General features: G+C 33.3%; 1 protein-coding gene across 14 annotated transcripts in view; it reads right to left on the reverse strand.

The window, feature by feature from the left end:
- The window catches only part of PPFIA2 (PTPRF interacting protein alpha 2), a 463,335-nt gene that overhangs the window by 85,443 nt on the left and 352,745 nt on the right, over positions 1 to 25,147 (reverse strand). For 7 of the 14 annotated variants that reach the window (XM_081060602.1, XM_081060596.1, XM_081060605.1 and 4 more), the window contains 8 exons: positions 21,600 to 21,686; positions 21,089 to 21,172; positions 20,160 to 20,291; positions 18,535 to 18,597; positions 14,778 to 14,869; positions 10,608 to 10,743; positions 8,707 to 8,927; positions 3,209 to 3,446 (listed from right to left, as the gene is read on the reverse strand). In XM_081060602.1, the coding sequence (XP_080916728.1) occupies positions 3,209 to 3,446; positions 8,707 to 8,927; positions 10,608 to 10,743; positions 14,778 to 14,869; positions 18,535 to 18,597; positions 20,160 to 20,291; positions 21,089 to 21,172; positions 21,600 to 21,686 (1,053 nt within the window). The remainder of the gene's footprint in view (positions 1 to 3,208; positions 3,447 to 8,706; positions 8,928 to 10,607; positions 10,744 to 14,777; positions 14,870 to 18,534; positions 18,598 to 20,159; positions 20,292 to 21,088; positions 21,173 to 21,599; positions 21,687 to 25,147) is intronic. The other 7 variants (XM_081060606.1, XM_081060601.1, XM_081060609.1 and 4 more) reach the window with 1 other exon arrangement.

Below are 25,147 nucleotides of genomic sequence, written 5' to 3' on the forward strand. Positions count from 1 at the left end.
TAGCCAGAAATAAGTATGGGACTATCTCCTCCTACGAAAATACAGATGAGAATGAAAAAGATTATGCATAAATGAAGATTCCATGCATGTATCTGGAGTTTGCAAACACTCCCTTTGCCCCATCGATTCAGAGGCTTTGGACTCCTTTGGGCAGTCCTGGTGTTCCTGAGGGATCTCAGACTTCCTGGATTCTCACAAGTCCCCCATTCTCAAATGACAAAAGCTCCAACCTCAGTATAACATGTTTCCTGGGACTGCTGTTTTCTTGTCAATTCTTTTTTACAGAATTTTTTAAAAGTTAATTCTTTTGATTCGATATGAACATGATTCACTTAATATTTTTGTTAATTTTTCTTACATAAGTAAAACAATTTTTGTTAAACTATTCCATTATACTTGACATTTTTGTTGTTATTGGAAAATGGGTTGATTTACCCCATCCCATATTCTAACTAGGTATTGCCAGCATATTATTTATACTTATAGATTTGTGGTGAGGTAAAAGCAAATACAAGCAAAAGTAAATACAACAAAAACAAATAGCAATCCTTGCAAAACATAGAAAGATATACAATCCAAACAATACAATGTCTTTTCAATCTCTATTTTCACTCCCTAAATTTCTAAATTCCTTTGAATATTAGAACATGGATTATGTCCAACAAAATTATTTTTCCTCCAATATTTTCTACAGGTAAAAGAAAATCAACCCGTTTCACTGTAACAAATTGAATTTGATGACAAAGTTTTATTAGGTGATAAGGACTTCCTGCATTTCATTTCTTGTTTTTCTGAGTCAGATTTTGAACATTTTAAATACATTTTAACCCTGAGAAAACACCCTGAGTATTTTTTAAGTACTCTAATTATAGTGTAATAATGTTCATTTACTACTGATTTATTTATGACTAACTGCTTAAGAAAATGCATGAAAACACTGGCATCTTTTACACACACACACACACACGCACACACACACAAATGTCACATCTAAATATTATAAATATATTATTTTAGTAATATAAAATAACACTGTTCAGGATTATGATGCTAATGTTTATGAAAAATACTTAAAATGGAAAATACCATGTTGTAAAAATATAAGTAAATAATAGTAATATAGGAATAACCAGTTTCCTTGCCTTGAATGTTGACTAAATTATGCTCTTTGGGGCAAGATTATTACTTAACTTTAGTAATAAGTAGGTAATCAATAGATGTAGCATATATTACATATACAGAAACTAAGCCAGAGACAATATCATCTTAGTTAATAAAATCAGGTGGATGGTTTCCAGATTTCTAAAATAAGGAGATCATAATGTAGTTAATTTTTGCATTAGTATATCTCAGTGCATTGGCTAAAAGTTTGTGTCGCATCTGGGTAGGATTGGTTTTGATTGTCTATACTGTCTTTAAACATATATACATATATATTAATATCAACTCTGGAAATTAGCAGAGACTAGAGGACTCAATGGCTTAAGGAGGTAAATGTTTCTTTGTTTTATTCTGTTTTTAAATTTTTTATTTCACCATTTCTCTTTTATTGACTTTATTGTGTTGAAGTCCCATAACCATAGAGTTTGAATGTGGGAAATAGTGCCTCACCATGTAAATAGTTTTCTGTTTCAATTCTCAATTGCAAAATCAAAGGAAAAGATACCTAACTGTATATATATATATATATATATATATATATATATATATATATATATATATATAAAAAACAGAAATTTTTTGAAGATAAAATAAAAACTAAAAGATTAATTATTTATAAGGTAGTTTTCCTCTAGGAAAGACAGTACCATATATCTATATATCTAGATATCAATCTATATATATAGATATCAATATCTATATATATAGATATCTATAGATCTAGGTCTAGATCTAGATATATTAATTCTAATGAACATAATTTCTATAATTTTTAATCGTATCACAAATTTTTGCAACATACGCGTTTAAAGGTGACATTTAGAAGATGAATTAAACTTCTTTGTTCAGATATTACACACACACACACACACACACACACACACACACAGAAGCATTGTGCCTTTTTATAGCAGCTTCACAACCTTCTGACTAGAAACACAATATACATTTCATATTTTTCTGTAGTATTATTAATTTCTCCTCCATTGTTATGTGTTTGTGCTAGATTTATTATGTGTACTATCTATTATTTGACCTGTTTATATTTTAATTAATCTCTATCCCCAAACTGTTCATTTTTAACTAAAATTTGATTGTTTTAATAATATAGTTTTAATATTCACTACAAAACAGAATTTTATCTCTATAAATAGTCCAGAATATTTAAATTTTCATTATTGTTGCTAACTTAACATATTCACCAAAAAAAAAAGACTATAGTACATGCTTTTGAATTAGCAAATTTGAAGAAAAATATAGCTCTACTTACTAGCTCTTTTGAACATGGGAAGTTTACCCATATTCTCAAAGCCTCAGACACCTGCTCTCTTTATTGAGGTAATACCCTCAGAATTTCAAATGTTATCATAAAAATTAAATGACTAAACATCATAGCTTTCAGTAGTCATTACAATGAGTTCGTCCCATATAATTTTTGATTTTCTCTCAGTTATGTTCAGGGACTTCTCAATTCAAGATTCCAACATTTCATCCCAAATATAAAGATAAATGAATAAATAATTAAACAATAAAGAAAAGTAAAAATGGTGACACGAAATTCTAAAACAAATTTGAGACATTGCTGCTACTGCTCTTGATGGCTCTTCTTATTAAAAAATATATTATATATAGTATAAAATTATAACAGCCTATGCTGGAATACTAAAGCAATTATAATAACTCATTTTTGTTATTTATTCTGTTAAACAACAACAACAACAACCCTGTCCCAATTTACTTCATCAAGACGTCATCAATAAAAATGTACTTCATGGTTTTATGTCACTCAGATAGCTAATGTGATGTTTAGATTGCTGTCTTCCACTTACTATTATTAGACCTTGGGAAAGTTATACCTATGTAAGGCTACATTTCCTCATCTCATAATGGGATTGATAACTGAACCTACCAGTGGTTGTGAAAAAAAGAAAGAGAAACAATAAAAAAACACACAGAAAGCCCTGGACTAGAATAAAACCCAATCAGTAACAGCAATGTATCATTAATCCTAATAAGGGGCAAAGGTTCTCCCAACAAGTCGGCATACCAGTGTCATGACTCCCATGCGATCCATTTCCCTGGCAGGACTTCGAGGGGTGAGTTTTGGCGTGGAGTGTCCACTGGGGGGAGATGAACTGGCCAGCGAAGAAGCTGTCACCGAGGCAGTGATGGAGGTACCTGGGTGGACCCTCGCCAAATTCAAGCCTTCCAGGCTCACACTAGCTACTCTATTCTCAATTTCTTCAGCACGCAACTCTGTAGATTCTTTTTCTTCCTGAATTAGCCTGAAAGACACAGTTTAATTTTGATCCATCATGTGCTGCTATAATGGTAATTGAAATTCATATAATAAACCAATAAAACTTCTCTGTAAACATTTTCTATCAAATCTCATTTTCTCATCTTTTTTTTTTTTTCTAGAAAATATAACTTTCAATACTTCCCAGGGACTTCTTGGCTGACGATTAGAATATCTTTCTTTCCAAGTGATACATAATCCCTCCCTACTTTCAGTTTTACCCTCTTTCTATACTATCACCTGATGGAATTTTTGTTTTTAAATCTTGACTGCCTAGTTAATTTCTGCCACTAAACCTAAGCTTACATTTTTTAAAAAAATATTTTATTGGGGAAGGGGAACAGGACGTTATTGGAGAACAGTGTGTACTTCCAGAACTTTTTTCCAAGTCAAGTTGTTGTCCTTTCAGTCTTAGTTGTGGAGGGTGCAGCTCAGCTCCAGGTCCAGTTGCCAGTTACTAGTTGTAGGGGGCGCAGCCCACCATCCCTTGCGGGAGTCGAACCCACAACCTTATTGTTGAGAGGACGCGTTCCAACCAACTGAGCCATCCAGGAGCTCAGCGGCAGCTCAGCTCAAGGTGCCATGTTCAATCTTCATTGCAGGGGGCACTGCCCACCATCTCTTGTAAGACTCCAGGAGTTGAACCAGCAACCTTGAGGTTGAGAGCCCAATGGCCCATGTGGGAATCGAAGCGGCAGCCTTTGGAGTTGGGAGCGCGAAGCTCCAATGGCCTGAGCCACTGGACGGGCCCCTAAGCTTACATTTGAACTCAGGTCCTGATAAATGAGACTTTTAGAAACTCAGATTCCAACAAAGTTACTGAATCTTACCTCAGACCCAATAAAAAAGCATAACTGAAAAAAGTCCTCAATAAATGGTCAGTCACAATTATCATTTGACCAAATAAAACCCTGAGTCTTTTTTTTTTAGCATTAATACCTATTTAGCTAAATTGCCTTTAAATAACCACCAGGTAATTTAGTAATGTGTAGATGATTGGTAAATATAAGTAAGTAGGTAGATAGGTAGGTAGGTAGGTAGGTAGATGATAGAGTGCTAGATAATGAAAAAAATTAAACTGTTGCTATAAATACCTTTGACAAGAAAAAAACACCATTACTCTTTTTCTTTAAATAGGGACAAACTTCGAGATTGTGTATAAATTAGTGACATAAAGACACAAAGAATGAAGAGCTTTAGCTGGGTTGCATAAAGTTTCTATTTAAGTTGAATCTATATATATTTTATATATTATGTATTACACAATGATACTGTGTACCAGTAGAGTTTGCTTAATAAAAGGGGATATAAACCTCTCCTGACATATTTTCCTCTTAATTACAAATGGCTTATTGTGATCTCCTATGACATACAGTCCTTAACTTCAAGGTTATGATCATGGCAAAGGTTTCTTTTTCCATATTTGCTTTGGGAGACAATTTAGCCGTTTCTTGCAAAACGAAACATAACCATGTTCCTTAATATTTACCCAAAGGAATTGAAAATTGACTTTCATTCAAAAACCTGTGCATGAATGTTCATGGCAGCTGTATTTAAAACTGCCAAAACTTGGAAGCAACCAAGATGCCCTTCAGTAAGTAAATGGATATATAAACCATGGTAAATCCACACGCTGAATTGCTATTCAGCACTGAAAAGAAATGAGCTATCAAGCCATGAAAAGACGAGGAACAATAAATGCATATGATTTTATTGAAAGAAGCCAATCTGAAAAGGCTACAATTGTATGATTCCAACTATATGACACTCTAGAAAAGACAAAAATATGGAGACAGTAAAAAGATCAGTGGTTGACAGGGGTTGGGATGAGAAGAGGGATGACTTAGGCAGAACACAGTGGGTTTTTAGGGCAGTGAAAATACTCTATATGACACTATGTGGGGTCAGAGCCAGGAGAGCAGTTTCCAGGCTCTGGGCCTTATGTGGAAAGGTGCTGGCTCAGGTAGTAAATGGCCATCAACTGTGATTGGATGGCCATCAGCTGTAGCTAGTTGGCCGTCAGCTGTAACCAGTGAGCCGTTGGCCACTAATATAACTGCTGTGGCTACACTAGCAGGAAATGGGGGCTAGCAAGAAGATGGTGGCTAAGCTAGCAAGAGCGGATTGCAGTTAGCAAGTGAGGTGGGTTGGCAGAGAAGCAGATGGCAGGGGCAGATGTGTGGCTCCTACTTCCTGTGTCTCCAACCCAGCCACCAGCGAGACTATAGTGGTATGACTCCCCATCCCTACACAGGCTCTGTATGAGTTCCTTTTTGGCCTCACCATGTCCTGCATTCTTATGTGGGGAGTGGGACCAGAGACCTCACATGACACACCATAATGATGGATACATGTCATTCTACACTTTTTCCAAACACATAGAATGTACAACACCAAGAGTCAACCATAATGGAAACTATGGGCTTTGGGTGATCGTGATGCGTCATTCTAGGTTCATCAGTTGTAATAAAATTACTGCTGTGGCAGAGGATGTGGCTAACGGGGGAGGCTAGGCAAGGGGTCAGGGGGGTTATGGGAAAATCTCTTTATATTTCCCTTAATTAAATTTGCTATGAATACTAAACTTCTCTAAAAAATTAAAGTCAATAAAAAAATAGAAAGAGGAACATTTAATCTTAATGATAATTTTTTTACTTACACAAAGGATATGAATTCTATTACTTTGTTTTATTTTCATGGGTACATTTTAACTTCAGCCAAAGATCAGAATCCCAAAGGAAGGCTTTGTCAAGTAACAGAGTACATCATTAATGTGCTTTAAACACATAAACACATTCCAGTGGAAAGATTTCCTCCTCTTCAAAAATAGGAGAAGAAGGAGGAGGAGAAGAAGGAATTTCATACTTTTAAAATGATTGGTGGAAAATGATTCCTTCAGAAAAATGTGGTGAGGCAATATGGTTCTGCTGGACAAAACATTTATAGTTATTAATTCTAGTGTTCTATTAATTTAAAAGAGTCAAAACTAGAAGAACAGTTGAGTAAGAGGCAAATCAAAGTTTAATCAAACAGGAAATTTAATGCTTCCCAGAAGTTCAATTTATTTGAAAAAAAATAAATAGCAATCCATTGATCTTTTGACTCCTAATGTAAATATGGAAAGCAAAGAAAATAACATAATAGAATGTCCAGTGTGTTGGGGAGAAATTTCCAGAGGAATCAGACAGAAGGCTAAATAAATCTACAAAAGTAACGCAGGCAAATGTAGCTAACTATAGATGAACAGATTAATGAATGTTGCAGTGGCAAATGAGTTTGAAGTGATTTGACCTCTCCCTTTAAGAGAATCAGTGAACTGAGAAACCAAAAGAGAAGAAATTTTAAAAATTATTTTGTAAAATAATTAATTTATGTAAAGAAAAATTCTCCAGAGAAAAATTCTGGTTATTGTAAGCATATTACCATGGTTTACATCAAGGTACTAATTTCTTTTAAATGTTGCTATATACTCAAATTGTATTTCCTGATTTCTTACAATTTCCTGATTTGTATTTCCTGATTTCTTACAATCAGAACTACATTAATATACATTAAGGGTAGCAGTAATGTAACATAGTGAAGGACAATAGTTTGAATTCATTATTTGGGTATCAATTTAGTTTATGCCAAGATTGTGCCTGGGAATTACTATCCTAATATAAGCAAGCTAATAGTCCTTGGAGGGACACAGGTTGTTATTGAGGGTGTGTGTATATATTTTTGGTGAAAACAAATATCACAAAGATTTATACCTGATTTCTAATCTATTTAGTAAGTGCAACCAGTAGCTGCATAGCATCCGAAACTATTACTTAGTTGGAATTCCTGTTTTATATTCTTTTTTCTATTTATAGTAATCAAAGACTTATGAAGCACTTTCTATTTATCAAGCAAAGTGCTCAATTCTGGAAATAAAACAGTGAGCAAAACCAGATGTGTTCCTTGCTCTTATATAACTTACAATCTAGTGAAAGTAAAGAACTGAAGGACAGAATTGATGGAGCTATTCAGAATAAGAATAAAGTGGGTGAGATGTTAGGGCAGAACAGTGTGGATTGAAGAGAATGTTCCAGAAGAAAGGAACAGCAACAACAAAGGAGATAGCATGGAACATTGAAAGAACTGGAAGTCATGTATGATGGAACAGAGAGTCAGACAGGTGAATGGTAAGAAGTGGGTGGGGCATTGCAGACCACCTGAAGGATTTTGATGTTTTTCTTGAGAAACTGAAACACTTGAAAAAGCACATTTTGGTTTTAGAGAGTATGCTCTGGCTGTAGTGTTAGTTTGGATTAAAAGGGAACCCAAACACTACAGAGAAACCAGAAGGAAACTATTACTGTCACCCAGAGGAGAAACTATTATAATGTGTACATATGGTGGACAGTGCAGAGCTAGGTAGATGTGAATCAGAATAAGAGGTCAACAGATTTAACTATATCAGAAAGAAGACATAAAGGCCTTGTTCAATACAGTAAAAACTTTTCATCAGTTGAAAAAACAAGCATAGCTTCCTGATGTGTGAAAGAAAACAAATCCACCTGGCAGAGTAGAGTTCTTTCTTCACAGGGTTTAGTCAAATTAATGATTGAAAAAGACTGTGGACGTTACTGGGCTTTAAGAAACTACAAAAGTTTAAGTTATGTTCTGTAGTGACAACATTTCTCAATATTTGAAATGTTAATTTGTGTAATTTCAATTCTATAATATTATCTACTCTTTTGAAATGATCTATTATCCAGATACTGTGTGGTGATACTAAATTTTCTCATATCTACTTCAAAATAATTCAGTCATAGTTAATTTCACTCCAGTGTCTAAATACTTTTAAGGAGCTGGCTGCACATTAATTTGCATGCTGTTTCATACCTTTCCTGCAGCGTTAAATGTACCTTAAGAATATATCTTATCACCACAGATACCATTTAAATAGTACATTTTAATTTTAAATATGCTTCAATGTTCATTGAAGATTTTATCTTTACCTCATTCTTTTATTGCCCTCATTTCCTTAATCTGTATGCTTCATGTATGTTCCTTACAAAGGCTGTCCTAATTTTATATAGGACATATACAGACATCCTGGGAATCTAGTGAGAATGCACATTCTTATCAGTAGGGTGAGATCTGAAATTCTGCAGTTCTAACACCTTCCCAGGTGATGCCAATGCTTTCAATCTGAGGATAACATTTTTAGTATCAAGGTCTTCCAATCCCTCCACACTATCAATAATAATTGAAATCACCTGATTTCTTTGTTGATGGCATCCAATTGTTCCTGAAGCATCATGGCTAGAGTCTGGGCATCAGAATGACCACTTGGAGAGAGAAGATCCATTGAGCTAAAAATTGTTTCTCTGTCATCATCATCAATATCAGACATTTCTGTGTCACTTTCAAAAGGGTGGCTGCTTAGTACTCCAATTTGTTGAGTTCTATTCCACTCATGATCCCCAAGAGATTTTACCTGAATGGTAAATGAACAATGATAGCATTCATCACATTGCTCATTTTCAAGGCAATATTTTGAAAAACAACAAAAAAGTACGCTGCTTTCATAGCTTACTTGGCAAAAGAGGAATTGATTGTTAACGTTTTAATGTTCAATAAAATAGTTCCATGGCATTTTTAAGTTATGGGAGGTATTTACTGTCAGCATAAACATCAAGATTTTGATAGAAATAAAGGTTATACACATCTTCATGGTTTCTAGTTCAAGCCCAAATCAAGGTAACAATTATTTAAAGCATTTATTCTTGCTTCCAAATTAACGGTTTCCATTGACTTGTATTCAAGAATTCCCATTTCATGTACTAAGTATAATTACTCTTACCTATACTTTCTTATTATAGACTGGGACTACAAATATTACCTATCCTATGTCATTTACAGAGTTTCTAACAATTAAAAATATTGCAGTTATTTAATTTCATCTCTACTTCTCTGGTCACTTAAATACCTCACTGATTTTTTTTAAAGCCCAAGATGTAAAAATTTACATAGCTATGTTTTTTAATTGATATAAATCATTATATGAATGAAAAGTCTTAAGTAACCAACAGACCAGTGTTTTTCAAGCTGTAATGTAAAAGTATGAGAAATTTGGGAGAGCCTAGAGTCTTCTGCTTTTTAAGAAAATGTTTTTCATTTTTGTGATGATGTAAAATAATTTTGGAGGGAAACATATGCTATTGCCTTGAGTATTTATTTCAGATTTGAGGACCTAAATTAGCATTTGTGTTACAAATTATTTGGGGACTAACAGCACTAATTTATTTGTCATGTAAAAATGAGAAAATAACTAATATGAACTGAATGTATTCTTCATTTGTTCATTTATTTGTTTTCCCATTTAAAAGATACTGAATGCCTTCTAGGAGGGATTAATTTATACATGACACATAGGTAGGTGCCATTTAAAAACCATAGGGTGTTAAGAGCCTGTGTGCAAATAAAGACAAGTAGGTTATGTGGTATTTTGGACACATAAAAGTGATTGGAAAGAACAAAATATCCTTAGACCACAAAAGAAATATATTACTTCATTATAAAATGAAACTATATAGTTACTCAACATGTGTAGCTTACAAATTTTAAGTTATTGAGTGAACGAAAGGTTGGCACTGTAGTTGATCATGAACAGTTCTCTACAAACACTTCAACAGTCTATGTACATTTTCCTTGGTGTTTTCAAAATAGCAATTATATTTAATTTTAATTAACAATATGAATGTCATTGCTTCGGTGCCCAAGCAAACCAAAAATCTATTTGTTTGGCAATACAGCATAATGGATAAAACCATAGAATTGGAACACATACAAACATAGGCTCGTGTTTTGATTTTTTTCCTGGCTGTGTTTATTGAACACTTAAAATTTCTGGGCTTCAATCTTTTCATATCTGAAATTAGTATCAAAATAGTACCCAATTCATAAAGTTATGTGAATAAACACATGGGAAATGCTTAGTTTAACTTTTGGCACATAGTAGGGTTTTTATGTTAGTTATAGTTTTAAAAATGTGTCCTATGTCACACTTCAAACTAATAAAAATGCTAGTATTTGAATTCTCTCAGTATTAAAATTCTATCCAAAATGGAATAGTATTTACTTAAAACCATCAGAGACTGGAAATGAAAAGTTTCACCTTTGGCTCATCTCTTCGCACACCCATGCGGCCTCTCCTTGGTCTTCTAATTACTTTAGTTGCTCTATAGTCAGACTGGCTGTCCACTAGGGATCCAACTGAATACCGCAACTCAGCTGAGGTATCTAGATGAGTCCTGAAAAAAAGGAAAATATTAAATATACCCAGTCTCCAAAATTAACTTACCAGCAAATCACTATCGACTGCTTAATTGGCAGGAAAGCATAAACCCTCAAGGAAATATACACTTCAAGAAAGAAAACTGATGGATTGCCATGACTCTTTGAGGTCTCTTCAAAGGCTTCTGTCAGAAATTCCATTCTCAGGTTCATTTCTGAAGGGTGAGTGCACTTTCTCTTTTTAGAATACAAGAAGACTTTCTGTTCACTAATTATCATTTTCAAATGCAGTGGCACAAAAAAACATGTTAAGATTGTATTAACCAAGATCCATTGGCTTAAATTCTGGCAATTCTATTTAGTTTGAGCTGTTTAGTGGATATCCCAATAAGTGCTATTTGGGACTGTATTTGTTTTAACCTAACAGTGTAAGTTTTGGGGGTCCCTCAATTCATTACGTTTCAATGATTTATTTTTCAATTTAGGAATTCAACAAAATGCCTAAAATCAGATTAAGCCAAGGTTAATAATCTTATTTTTTAATAAAATAGGATACACCACCAAAACAATTTTTGAGCTTTTAATAAGGGCTTTATTGTGAATTAATCATATTAAAAACTAATCAAAAAGGCCACGTGCATAAATGATACAAGTCAGTCTTCATCTATTTGGCAGAGCGTATAAGTTTCATGAAGACAAATACATTTTAGTCACCATTATATGCTGAAGAAGGTATTGTTAGCATGTATCAAGCACTTAATAATCTAGTTCAGAACATTCTAGGTGCCTTTTATCTGGCTGCTTAGAGTAATGTTTCTTTGGGCATCAGAATAGAGTTTCTAAAATTATAACTCATAATTCTAGAAGTATTGTTTTTTGTTTTATCTCTCAACTCCAGTTCATTTATTAAAACATGAAACAAAACACAGGTCTGGTCCCACTGATAACTTGCTTAAACCTCAATGTTCTTAACCAGGCTACAATTTGGGCTCTTTTCACTTTCCAGCTTCCCTTCCAGTTACTCTCAGTCTTCCCCTCTCCATCTCCCTGTACTGACATTCTTTCTTTCTTTTTTTATATTAAAGTTTATTGGGGTGACAATGGTTAGTAAAACAATATATAGATGACGCATTACAGAACTGCACACTTGAAACCTATGACATTCTTTCAATTATTTCAATAACTCACATTTTCTTTCACTTCTGGCCCTTTGAAAACAGTTTCTTCTTACATTTATATGCTTAACAGTCTTAAAATCTCAGTTTAAAAGTCCCATTGTTATATACTATTCTCGTTTCCCATATTCCTTTCATTAAAACGGTCCTCTAACTATTTATTCCTGTATCTTCCCCCTGGAACATGTCTTCTTTATCACCATCACCAGTATGTTCACTGCTCCAGTGTCTGGCGAGTAGAAAGTTTTTGAAATAACAAAAGATCTGAGCCAACACCAATTGTAGAAGAACCCATTACTTATACTTTATCTAGAAAAGTTACTGCTCACCTTTTTACTTTTATTCAAGTCTGGAAGTTAGTTCTCTGACAGAAGTCAAAGGTAATATTTCTATACATTCAATTTTTAATCACTTTTGTGTACATTATTTTCAGAGGCACTTAGAGGTCTAAGTTACAAGTTCATCTACATTCACTGATTTGTTTAGACAAGGAACCACGCAGTTTTCCCTCCTGAATCTCCTGAGACTTTTGCACATAATCTCCCGAAAGAACTTCTATAGATAGTCAAATATGAATTTCTCTTAGAGTCAACCTGTTATTCATCTCTCTGTTTTTGGAATGTCCTCCGTCATCCTTTCTAATAATCCACATCCTACCCTTTCTTCAGAGTTCAGCCAAATCAGGCCATATCCAGACACTCTGGAACTTATTTTACTTTCTTCTCAGGTGAGATACTAGTAGAGGATATGAGTTATTGATATTCCCTAACTTTTAGTTCATCTCTTCCTAACTCCTTACCTGTAAGATCAAACACAAGTAGATGAAGTTCTCAAGCACCATATTTTCATTATTGTTTCTTTCTTAATTCCGTGCATTCAGAAGCATGGATGTTCAATAAATAATTGCTTTTAATAAATATTCAGTTTTTCTGCAACATTATAAATTCCGTAAGTTTAGCTATCTTAATACTTCCTAGAATACATTATACTTAAGATGTGTTTATGGCTTACAAAACGCTCTTTGCTTACTTGTCTCATATTATCTGCAAAGTAAGTTGGGAGACAGACAAATAATATTTTATATATAACTCAGGTAAAATATATAAAAATTAGAATCTTATTAAGGAAATGAGTGTTCCAAAATCAAACAGCTACTATTGTATGTCTGAGACCTAGGAATGTGAGTCTTATTATGCTTGTTCTAGTGTTGTTTCTACTACAGTCTGCTGCGTTAGAGAAAAATTGTTGTGTGTAGTTCCTTTACCGTGGATAAAGGTCACGTTATTAGGTGGCTCGTGTGACTCACTGTGGTGATGAATGCTTAGACAACATTCCACAACTCCTCATTTCTGTAACTGCAGGTCAAAAAGATAATGAAATGGCCATTTGGTCCTAGTAAAATATCTTTAATTTGTTGACTGAATAATGCTCATTCTATGTATTTACTCCTTTGATATTTTATCAGCTCTTTTCCTCCTTCATCATCATCGCCATCATCATCATCACCATGTGAACACATAGCACTGAACTAATAATATCAGTTCAGATACATGTCAGAATAAATGTTTTAAAAATGAAAATGCACATGATTTTCTAAATTAAAAAACTGAATGTTTAAAAAAAATTGGATGTTTTTATGCCTGCAGAACTGTGTTTCTTAAACTAAACTAAAGATAGAAACACTCAAAATAATGAGTGTTTCATTAATACTTATACTGAAAATATAAGCTCCTTTAGGAATTTTTGTTTTTTAATTTGGATTTTTCATCTGAGCTTTACCAGATATTCATTCATTCATTCAACAATATCTGTTGAGAGCATACTACATGCAAGTTTTTTTTTTTTAAATGCTGAGATTATAGCAATTAAAATGACAACAATTCCAGCCCTTGTGGAGCTAATATTCTTAAGAGAAGCATCAGACCACAAGAAATGAACTTCTAGAAATCTATGGTGGTCAAAAGTTTCAAATAGCTGATGTCATTGTATTGCCTAATAAATAAAAGATCAAATGAGTGAGTCCTTCTAGGGTTTCTTGTCAACTTTCAACAGAAGGTTCTAAGTAGCAAAGAAGAGTATATGTGAATCTGAATAAAATTATTTATGTACCTATCTATCTATTTATCTATCTATCTATCTATCTATCTATCTATCTACAGAGTAAACAACCATCTAATTTATTCTTTTTTTTTATTTTTTTTTTTAATTTATTTATTGGGGTGACAATTGTTAATAAAATTACATAATTTCAGGTGTACAATTCCGTATTACATCATCAATAAATCCCATTGTGTGTTCACCACCCAGAGTCAGTTCTCCTTCCATCACCATATATTTGATTATTCTTTTTTTTTAAGATGAAGTATTGAGTCAAAATAGATGAGTTATGGCTAAATTTATTTGAATATTTTTAATATGTATAATTTCTTCTTACCTCTTTATTTTTAATTACTGTATCAATATAAGTATATGCTAAGTGACCATAGTCAGTGATATCTCTTCAGTAACAATAGTATTGAAAACATTTCTAACTGTAGAGAAAATGACTGATACTTCTTCCTGGAATGAGATGTAACCTCCTTATACACAGTTCCATTTCTTCATTTAAGGTTCTTTACACACACTTTATCTATATAATTAAATGTGGAATATTAAAGGTAGTAATTTAAATTTTTATTGCATATCTGCAGCAAGGATTTCTAAATTAGAGAATTATTTTTGAGTGTAAAAACTGTCAATTGATAACGAATCAAAATAGGGCAATTACAGCTGAGCAATAGGAGGTACTTCTTTATTTTATTTGAGGACTTATGATCCATAAGGGCGTTAATATTGATTTTTCATGACCTGTAGATAAGCTTTTAATTTAATGTTACCTTGATATTGTGGGTTCAATTAAAGAGCCAGTTCTCATTTTCAATTGGTCAAGTTCAGATCTCAGCTTTTCAATTTCTTCTGCTAATCTTTCCTAAAAATCAAAGAAGTGTTACTCAAATGGTATGCAAATGCCAATAATACCAACACTCAATTATGATAAATCAAGCTACCAAGTTTAGTGACTTTTTAAAAATGAGAAACTGACGGATATAATTTTATGAAAGATTATTAGACATGAGAATAAAATATGCCTGATTTTCCCCCTTATAATGAAAATGTGAACAACAAAATCAATAAAATTCATGTACATTCCCTGGCATTCATTAATCCTATATTTCTGCAAACATGTGAGAATACTAAGGTCATGACCTTTATGTATATACTCATATCACTTCAACATGCAGAGTAGAAATCACAGCCAGTATGAGAAGATAAAGAAAAGGCCTTATTTATGCAGTAAGAGAAGAATTTCTATTATTCTAAAAGGGTTGAAGGACACATAGTTGAAGGAGAAAGATGATAGAATTAAAGGAGAAGGAAAAAATCATCACCTAATATGAGTTAAAATCATTAGTTTGATATTGGTACATTTATTTGTGTTGCTGATAATTTTCTCAGATTGGCATTATCAATTTTAGATTGTAGATTAATGAAGATAAGGATTGTTTTATAGTCAGCCCTAAAACGCTCATGTAAGCACTTAATTTTTTTTCTGATTAAAATTTTTATAACATTATAAATATTCTCTGGATTTTATATTGCTGTTTCTTTCCCTCTCCAAGTGGCCCAAGCTAGCAATTTTATTTGACTCATACTTCTTTTCTCACCACACTTCTTTTTCAATGTGACCTTTGTAACGTTTCTCTCATCTGCCCTTTTTATTCTTAATACCACCATCCTAACTCTATGTCCTTTTCACCTCTTTCCTGAATTCTTTACCAGCTTCCCCAGAGGTGATGCTCCCTTCAATCTTTTCCCTACATATGCTCCCTTTAATGTTTTCCCTACATATTCTTTTGTTAGATGTATCAATAAAAAAATGTATGATCAATTAAATCCTTTGCTTAAAAATATTCAACAATTTCTTACTGTATTTATTAATCCTTTTGATATTTCCACAAATATGTATTAAGCATCCCTTGTGTGCTTGGCACTTAAGATATAGTAATGAAGTAACAAATTTCCTGCTCTCATGTAATTTACAATCTAGTAGAAAAGGCAATAAACAAATAGGGTCTTAAGGATGCTGGTAAGGAGAAAATAGGAAAATCATGGAAGGACTCTCCAATAAAGTAATATTTGAGTAAGGACATGAAGAGAAGAAGCGAGTTAAAAAAAATGGGACTATCTTAGGAAAAGGCATGGCAGATAGAAGGGACAGCAAGTGCACATGCCTCTTAGTGGGTGTATGTTTGGTGAGGTAGAGAACAAAGGGCCAGTGAGGCTGGAATGGAGATGTTAACGAGGAAGGCAGATAGGGGTTGGATTTAGAAAAGTGTGGTTTCAGGGTTTCGGAAGGGTAATCCTGTAAGGCCTTGTACTCCTTTAGAGCTTTTGGTTTTTACTCTGACACAAGAAATGGCTGGAGGATTTTTGAACTGAGAAGTGGCATGACCATTCAGACAGCTGTGAAATGGACTGCTGAATGGGATTGGGAGGACATAAAATTATTAGTGGTCTTCCAAAAAACACAGACAAGTGACTTATGGCTTAGACAACAATGGTGCTAGGGAGACAATGGCTGGAATTTGATTATATTTTGAAGATAAAACTAATAGAACTTGTCATTAGACTGAATGTGGGGTAAGAAGGACTCCAAGGTTTTGAACCTGAGTAACTAAGAGAAAGACGTTGTAATTTACTGAGAAGACTGCTGATGGTAGTGCTCAGGTTAGGGGGTGCCAGTATTGGTGCGGTGGGGGGGTACTGACTTGTTAAGTTTGAGATGTCTAAGTGTCCAAACAGAGACACTAAGTTGGCTCTTGAAAACATGAACTCCTTCAGAGGAGAGGACCCAGTAGGTAATCTAAATTTAGAAGTGATCAATTTAAATACGGTCTTTAAACCCCTAAGATCACGTGTTCACCAGGGACTGAATGTAGAGGGGAAATCTGAGGACAGTCTTAAGAACTTCACGATGATGTACAGAAACACTGAAAGAAGAGGCTGAGTGTACAGCGGATTTTGCTGATAATGGACTGTAAGTTATAGACAATCGAGTGGAAAATTAAGGAGTTATACGAAATATGATTAGATGAGGAAGTGGGTTTAGCTGTATGAGATGATATTCAGAAATGAAGTATGACCTAGGATTTGCTTTTTTTGGCAACTGCCATGAACAAGGACGTGAAGCATGGAATGATGAGTACTGCTGGTTGTTTCGGCAGATTGTTGATGCTACGAGACTTGGGTAGGTGGTAGGGGAATGGGTTCTGGGGATCTCGCCAGGAGAACATGGAATTTTGGATAATATAATCTTGCATAACAGGATCAAGTCCAAAACTCACAATCTGGTCAAAATCTAGTTCTTTACAAATATACCAGTCACAGCAAACTTCTGGTGATACAGTAAATAAACTGTTTTTGTTTTCTCTGTGCTATTGCATAGGCTCTGTCCTCTGCCTACCCTTTTCTATTTAAGATCATATCTGCCTTCGAGAGCCTGATGAAATGTCATCTCCCCCATGAATTCTCTACAAAGAGAATTCAGTGTTATCTTCTAAATGCTGCAAAACATTGCTCTAGTAGATCTATCTTTCGGGAGATTGTGTATACACTGACCGTGGGACAAAATAGTTATTTTAAAATTAACATTATAATATATAACATTCAGTAGGGGTGAATGTACAATTGCTCCCTCTTCTTCATTCTTTTATTTTTCCCAGTACCTTCCATATGTTCCACTGTTGCCCTTCCTTCCTTCCTTCCTTCCTTCCTTCCTTCCTTCCTTCCTTCCTTCCTTCCTTCCTTCCTTCCTTCCTTCTTTCCATTTTTCTTTCCCTCCCTTTCCCCCCCTTTTTTTCTCTCCCTTCTATCTTTCCATCCCTTCCATATTCAAGCACCTCAGTCATGCTACATGCACTGTATCTGAAGAGTCTACAACACTGTCCTACCTTTCCCTAAAGTTTTAGTCAAGTCTCACCTCCCTGAAGCACTAATGTATGGTAAACTCTCCTACCTGTAGTTCTTACTGCTTATTTCATTCGACACTTGGCATCAGCTATCCTGCAACTCATTGCTTTGTCAAAGTTTTGTTCTTTCTCTTCAGTTAGATTTTTCAGCTATTTTGGAACTAGGACTATGTTTAAAAATATATAACTTAACACAATTCTTATGCATACTAGGTATTTAATACATTTCTGCTAAAACGTATCTAAAACTAGACACAAATTAGTACACATATTTTAATTCCATTTATATAAAGCACAAACAAATCAAAAACATTTTTTTCTGTAAGAAGTCAAGATAGTGATTACCCTTTAGTATAAGAGTAGTGATTGCATGTTAACCAGAGGGGGTTTTTCACAGTGTTGATTTTTAGTGTGTTTTGCTTGTGAAAATTCATCAGGCTCTCCGTATGTATGAACACTTATATATATATATATATATATATATATATATATATATATATATTTTAAAAGCTAAATTGTTTTAAAAAATAACATCCTAAAACTATTTCTTATCAAATTTATTTTGCAACAAAACATTCACCAGTGCAAAACAGAAAAATGGGCAAACTGTAAGTTTCCATGATACCTTATCATGTAAAGATTCTTCCAGATTCTTTCTGAAAGTTTCAGATTCTTGAATTAAAACATTCTACAGAGAGGGGAAAAACAAAAAAAACAAATAATTAAAAAACTAAACAGAAAATAATTAAGTATGTAGACATTTTTTTCATCACTCCAGAATCTTCTTTGATTTCTTCCTTGGAGCATCTATTTCTTGGTTTCAACCAAGTTTCAACATAATCTGTAAACATGACACGTTAACATTTTGAGAAATATGTAAATTAAATGGGATACGTTATTTTGTAACACTGGAATTGACAAATGGAATTAATATCATCTTTCAAGTTATTTCAGCTTGCCTCTTCTCAGTCTTTTAAAAATTTGAAATAATTAGGTTACTCTTCAAATGAGAAACAATGATTTATAAGCTAAATCTCAATCAGAGGTGTTATTGATAAAGAATTCAGAAGGAGTGATTTCTATTACCTGAAGAAAGAAAATATGATCAGATCATATTCTTAAAAGTTCAATTTCTGGACTTCTATTTCAAATACGAAATTAACAATTGCTATGCTGGTTAAATTATTAAAGAAATAAAAATAAAATTTTAGCTATTTTAAAAAACTAATGTTACATGTCATGGTGTGTGGAAATAAGCTGTATCATAGATATTTTTAAAACTCCTTGCTGTAAAAGTATCACTGTTGTAAAATCTTTTATAATTTTCTTATGGCAATATAAAGCATAACTTAAGATAATGCATTCTTTTCAAATTTAAACTAAGAGTGTAGTAATTGGCATAGTGGCCATGCATTTGGAGTTAAATGGAAAGAAGGCATGGCTTATGACTTCCTAACGGGTAAATTAATCAAAATACCCTAACATTTCATTGAAACCATTTTCCTATTTTGGTTTATTGTACGGAACAGAGGAAAATGTCGAGCTTATGTAGTGATTGGCATTTTAATCTAAATTTCCAACGTGATTTGTACACCTGGGTTTTTGCCCCTCCCTTAGTTTATAGTCTGGGATTTGTAACCAGCTCACATAACTCTCTTGCGGGTCTGGTAGCTCCCGACTGTCAGTGAGACATATACAATTGTGAATGAAATTGCAGCCTGTACCGGAATGCTTCTTTTGAAACAATGCAGCTGAAAATATTGCATTCCTAAATTCTGGAGTGAGATCGACACTATTAGTGATATCAGCTCTCACATTTTGGCTTTTAGACTAGTAGAAGATTCAGTTACTTGAAACATTTGCATAGTTTCAAATAAGCCTCCTGCATACCCCAAAATATTTATTTTTGTCTTATCATTCTTTTTTTACACACCAAAGGATAAATGAAATATTTTCATCACAAATGTGCAGTTTGTTTTAATACATTGTCTTATATGATTATGCTAACATGCACAATTTATATATAATGAAGTATTTTTTATTCATTTAAAAATTGATCTTACACATTTTTACAGAAACTATTCATTCACTTCTAAGAATATAACAGGCTGTTGGTTTTTTGTTGTTTGTTTGTTTTAATTAAGGAAAGTAAATGGATCATCTGACCAATACAATGATTTAAGGTAGATAACAAACATGATCGTAAGAGCTTTGCTAAATGTTCATGAGACTCCTCTTCAGTAACTTTACCTTCTCTTCCAGAGCTGCCATTCTTTCCTTTAAGTGGAGTTGTAAGCGTTCATTGGATTCCGTAAGAAGTCTGTCCACAGTATCTGACAATCTTTTGTTGTGCTCCTCATTCATTTTCTCTCTTTGCCTTGCCTTACATTCAAGAAAAAATAATACATTTGACATAAAAATAATTTTAAAAAGTATTTGGGTTTGTTTTTATATAGTTTTTCTAGTTTTAAAATTGAATTTATTTTATGTCTGATTATATTGCTAGAAACCTTTTTTCTTTAAAATGTACGGAGCATTTCCATAACATTTTAAATGCATAATGAGGAAAGACATGTGTTTTTGCTGTAGCCTCTTCAACACTTTTTATTAACTTGTCTTCCTGATAATAGTCATTCTAACAGGTGTGAGGTGCTTATCTCATTGTGGTTTTGATCTGCATTTCCCTGACTTTGGGTGGTGATCACACAATGCAACATATAGGTGATATACAGAGGGTGCCAGAAAAATGTATACACATTTTAAGAAAGGAAAAAAACTGTATTAAAATTGTAGTACTCAATATATACAGATAACAAAAGATGAATATGTTGCTCAAGCAGTAGTTCGCTGTAATCAGAAGTGTCTAGATGCTAATGGTAACCACTTTGAGCACCTCTTGTAATTGTAGAAGTCAAACGTGACTTGTAGTCATCTTTTGTTATTGGTATTTATTGAGCACTACAATTTTTACACAGTTTTTTTTCCATTCTTAAAATGTGTATAAATATTTTTCACACCCTCTGTATTATAGAATTGTACACTTGAAACCTATAAAATTTTACTAACCAATGTCACCCCATTAAATCTAATAATTTTTTTTAAAAAGACATTCATTTCTTATATATAGACTATAAATCTGTAAACTGATGATTGAGGGGAGCAGTTCTTAACATACACACCCTTTGAAGTTCTTGATTTTTCTCTTCAAGTTGACCTTCTAGATGTCGCATACGTTCTTCAATGTTTCCATGTCTCTCTTCAGCCTGTTAAGAAATATGAAGAATGCACCTGACATATAAGATTTGATTACCACATTTCCTCTAGATAAATTGAAATAAAATGTAAAGCAAGCTACTACCAACCGCAAATGTAGTTTTCAAAAAATAAACTTTCTTTAAACAGGCAGCTGAACAGCATTGCTTGAAATGTGTCAGCTACAAAGGCCTGTTACATCCAAGCATCAGCAAAATATTGGAGTTATTTATGAGCAATGAAATCAGCCAAATGTAACATGCAGACTGTGCATGGTTTGAACACAAACCTGCCATTGTCCAATCTTAAGCTCCTGAAGCACTGAATTGCACAGATGGTTGATTATCAATAAATAAAAGTAACAGAATTTTTATAAATGAAAAGAAAAACTTAGATGGATTCTATTTAGCAATAGAAAGTAAAGTCCAGTAGGACTACCTTCCTACGTATGGAGATCATTTCTTGTAGTTTAGCTTCCATAACATATTGATAATCATCTGATGAGGTAGAAGAGGTTGGATCAGACTAACAAGTCAAGGAAAAGGAGAGGGACAAAATTGAAAAATCAGAACTAAAGACACTGACACTGAACAGAACATAGCACAGAATGCTTAAAAGAAAAGTGTGACAGCAAATTTAATACTTTAACAGACAGAATTTTATGTGGAAAAGACTACACCAGTATCTGGTGAAAGTGATGCAGTTAATGGTTATAATTGAAAAACAATGATAGGCTCAAATAAAAAGCTACCACCCTAAGGTATGGAAGGTTAGTGATGGCTGGCGATGAAAGACTACTACAGAATGAATTAAAGCAACTCGGAAAGAGTCATGTAATAATTGGAATTATGAGAAAGCAAACACTAGAATATGTCTTTGACAGACTGTTAAAAGTTTTGTATTTTGGTTTGCTTGTTTATCATAGTACTGAAAAATAATGGAAACAATGTACCTCAGTGTTGAGGACTATGCTATGGCAATGACTCAGGTGAAATAAATTTGGAATAAAATTTAGTATGACCACAACTCTGTAGAAATCAGAGAAAACGCTAAGGCACAGCGTTAATTATTATTAGTATTCAATTCGAGCAGGATTGAGTTTCCTCAGCAACAGCAGCAAATTTACAACACAACTTCTTTCTGAATATACTATGGCTGCAGGTCTTGAACTTTAGAACTTATTCTCAGGTCCAGTCTTAATCTGAAATTTTACATGAATGCGATAAAAGTCCTCAAATGATTGAAGTGATAATAATGCTTGTGAGGGCAAGAAAACGTATTTGTGAACCCTCCTGAATGACACTAGTGACCACTCCAAAATTGTTTCTGCTTTGATATGTTGCTATGGAAACAAAATACTGCCCTAAACAGAACAGGCAGCATATTGCCTTTTTGAGCTAAAGTTTCCCCAGTGCCAAGGGTAGTTACATGTTTGGAGGTGGCTGTCAGGTTACCACAGACACAGAGTGTTCAGCACATGTGACATTGCGGATGGCTGAATTGTATTAGCATGTTATGCACAGATTACATGTACAGTTATATCAACATTTCAATCATAATTACAAGTTAAGTAATTATAACATCAAAAGTATCCTAAGTCAGGACTACAAAATTTAACTCCAGAGCATATTCTATTACATTTTATAAGATTATTCTAAAACAGTGAAACTTTATGTAAATATAGAGCTATATATAAATACGTCATGCAATACCTGAAAAGAAATAGTACCCTGTTCATGTATTGCTCCATGTGTATTTGTAATATTTTTATGCAACAAATTCCAACTGAATCTATGAAATAACATTTAACATTTAACTGGTATGCTTATGCAAGTTATAGTCCAACATTTACATTTTATAAAATTTTCCTTCTGATATTTCATAAATGGGGGAAATAATGAAGACATAAAATAGCCAATTTTTCTCCTCAAATTTCCAACCAGAAGCATTGCAGAAAACTGCCATAGTACTCAAATACCATAAAATGGTTTTGTGATAGCATTTAAAACTTAGAATTCAATTAAGAATACAGTAAGCAAGTAAAAATGTTGAAATTATATAATCTAAATTCATAAGGTTATCTATAATCTCTCAGAAGTATAATTTAAAGGCAGTTAGTGGTATGAAAACTTATCAGGTAACTGATTCAAGGCAGTCAAGACATAAATATTTCAATTTCTAAAACCGCTTCTTCAAAAATACAAGTAAAGTCCAGGAAGTCTTTCAAGGTCCTTAAAAAACTTCTACCTGTTTCCATCTTAACTGGTGAAAAGACACCAAACATCATGAAAATTCACTTCAGAGAATGAACAAGAATTCTGTCATGTTTAAATTACTATGTCATTGCTGATAACTTTTACTGGTACTAAAAATGAATGAAATACCTTATGGAATTCAAGATGAGTTATGTCCTTGCTGAGGGAATATGCATTTTAATTAAACAAGTAAACATCATAAATCATAGGATTGGGAGCCCGATATCTTTATTATTTAATTGTATATATACTTGCAAAAGTTAATTTAGTTTTATTTATAGCCATACTTCTGACTTTCTAAAAGCCTGAAATGAGCTTTACATACCTATCTACAGACACACACACACACACACACACCCCTACATGAGGAGAAAGAGATAGTTATTATCAACCAAAGAACAGATTCAAAAATAATTTTTAAACAAACACTGGGATCAAGTTTTAACCACTATTGATTTATGTTCATCTTAGCCTTGTGAGGACTTAAGTTTAAGCAATTGGTGTAAATACTAGGGTCATACAAGAACAAGCTGCTATTTTTTATACTCCTTGATGTGATAATAGGGTTTACCTTGTGTTTACTCTTTAATGTGACACAGGAAAATTTCAAATGAGCTGAAGTTTTACAAGAAATGACACAGAAAAAAATGGTTTTGCGAAAAGCATAAATATATTTGGAAATGGAGAATTAAGTAGAGGAGGTCCAAAGAGAAAAAATAAATAGACAGCTGATAATAAAAGAAAATGTCTGAGGGATTGTTAAGAACACCATTCAAAATATAGAAGAAGGGAGCCCAGGTTTAAGTTAAGCAGAAATCGTTTTACTTTAGTGAGTAGTCAGAAATAGAAGGAGTCGGGGTGGTGGGATGGCTCAGTTGATTAGAGCACCAGCTCTTAACAACAAGGTTGCCAGTTCAATTCCCACAAGGGATGGTGGGCTGCACCCCCTGCAAGTAAAGATTGAAAAAGACGATTGGACTTGGAGCTGAGCTGCGCCCTCCACAACTATATTGAAGGACAGCGACTTGACTTGGATCTGATGGGTCCTGGAAAAAATATTCCTCAAAAAAAAAAAAAAAAGTGCTGTTTCTGGGACTATCCATTTGAAAAATATATTAAAGAGTAGAAAATGACTATGGTGATCAATAATAGTGAGATAATGAAAATGAAGTGAAATTCAACAAATAAAGAAGATTCTAGAGATGGTCCCTAAAGGTCTTGAGTACAGAGAACAAGAAAAAATATATTATTGTAGCCATAAAACTTGGGAGAACAAATGAAAGAGTGATCTTCAAACGTTATAAAATGTTACAAGCAGAGGGATAAAAGTCTCAGCACTGGAGGAGCATGTATAATGAAGTAAATAAAACAATAATATAAAAACTGTACATCTGGAATAATGTTGTTGACATAGAGCCAGCCAGAAGTAAAAGTAGTAGAAAGGAGAAGCAGAATAAATTCCAGTATTTTTAACATTTTTTTTAAGAAGAATAAAACTCTACTGAAAAATGAAGAAATCAAAAGTGTCCATGTAAAGTGGAGTTCTAGCAATCTATTATTAGGTAGGAGTAAATTGAAGAAATTATTTTGAGTGCAAAAGTGAATACATGTATCAAAATAAGAGCTCAAGTGGCTCAAGTGAACGGCAAAAAAGATGAGACACCTATTTCAAGTTTTTGAAAATGTTCTAAATTAAGGTTTCTTATGAATATTTAAAGTATTATATTTTAT

Source organism: Rhinolophus hipposideros, assembly GCF_964194185.1.
Source record: "Rhinolophus hipposideros genome assembly, chromosome: 9".
In the NCBI taxonomy this organism is placed as follows: domain Eukaryota; kingdom Metazoa; phylum Chordata; class Mammalia; order Chiroptera; family Rhinolophidae; genus Rhinolophus; species Rhinolophus hipposideros.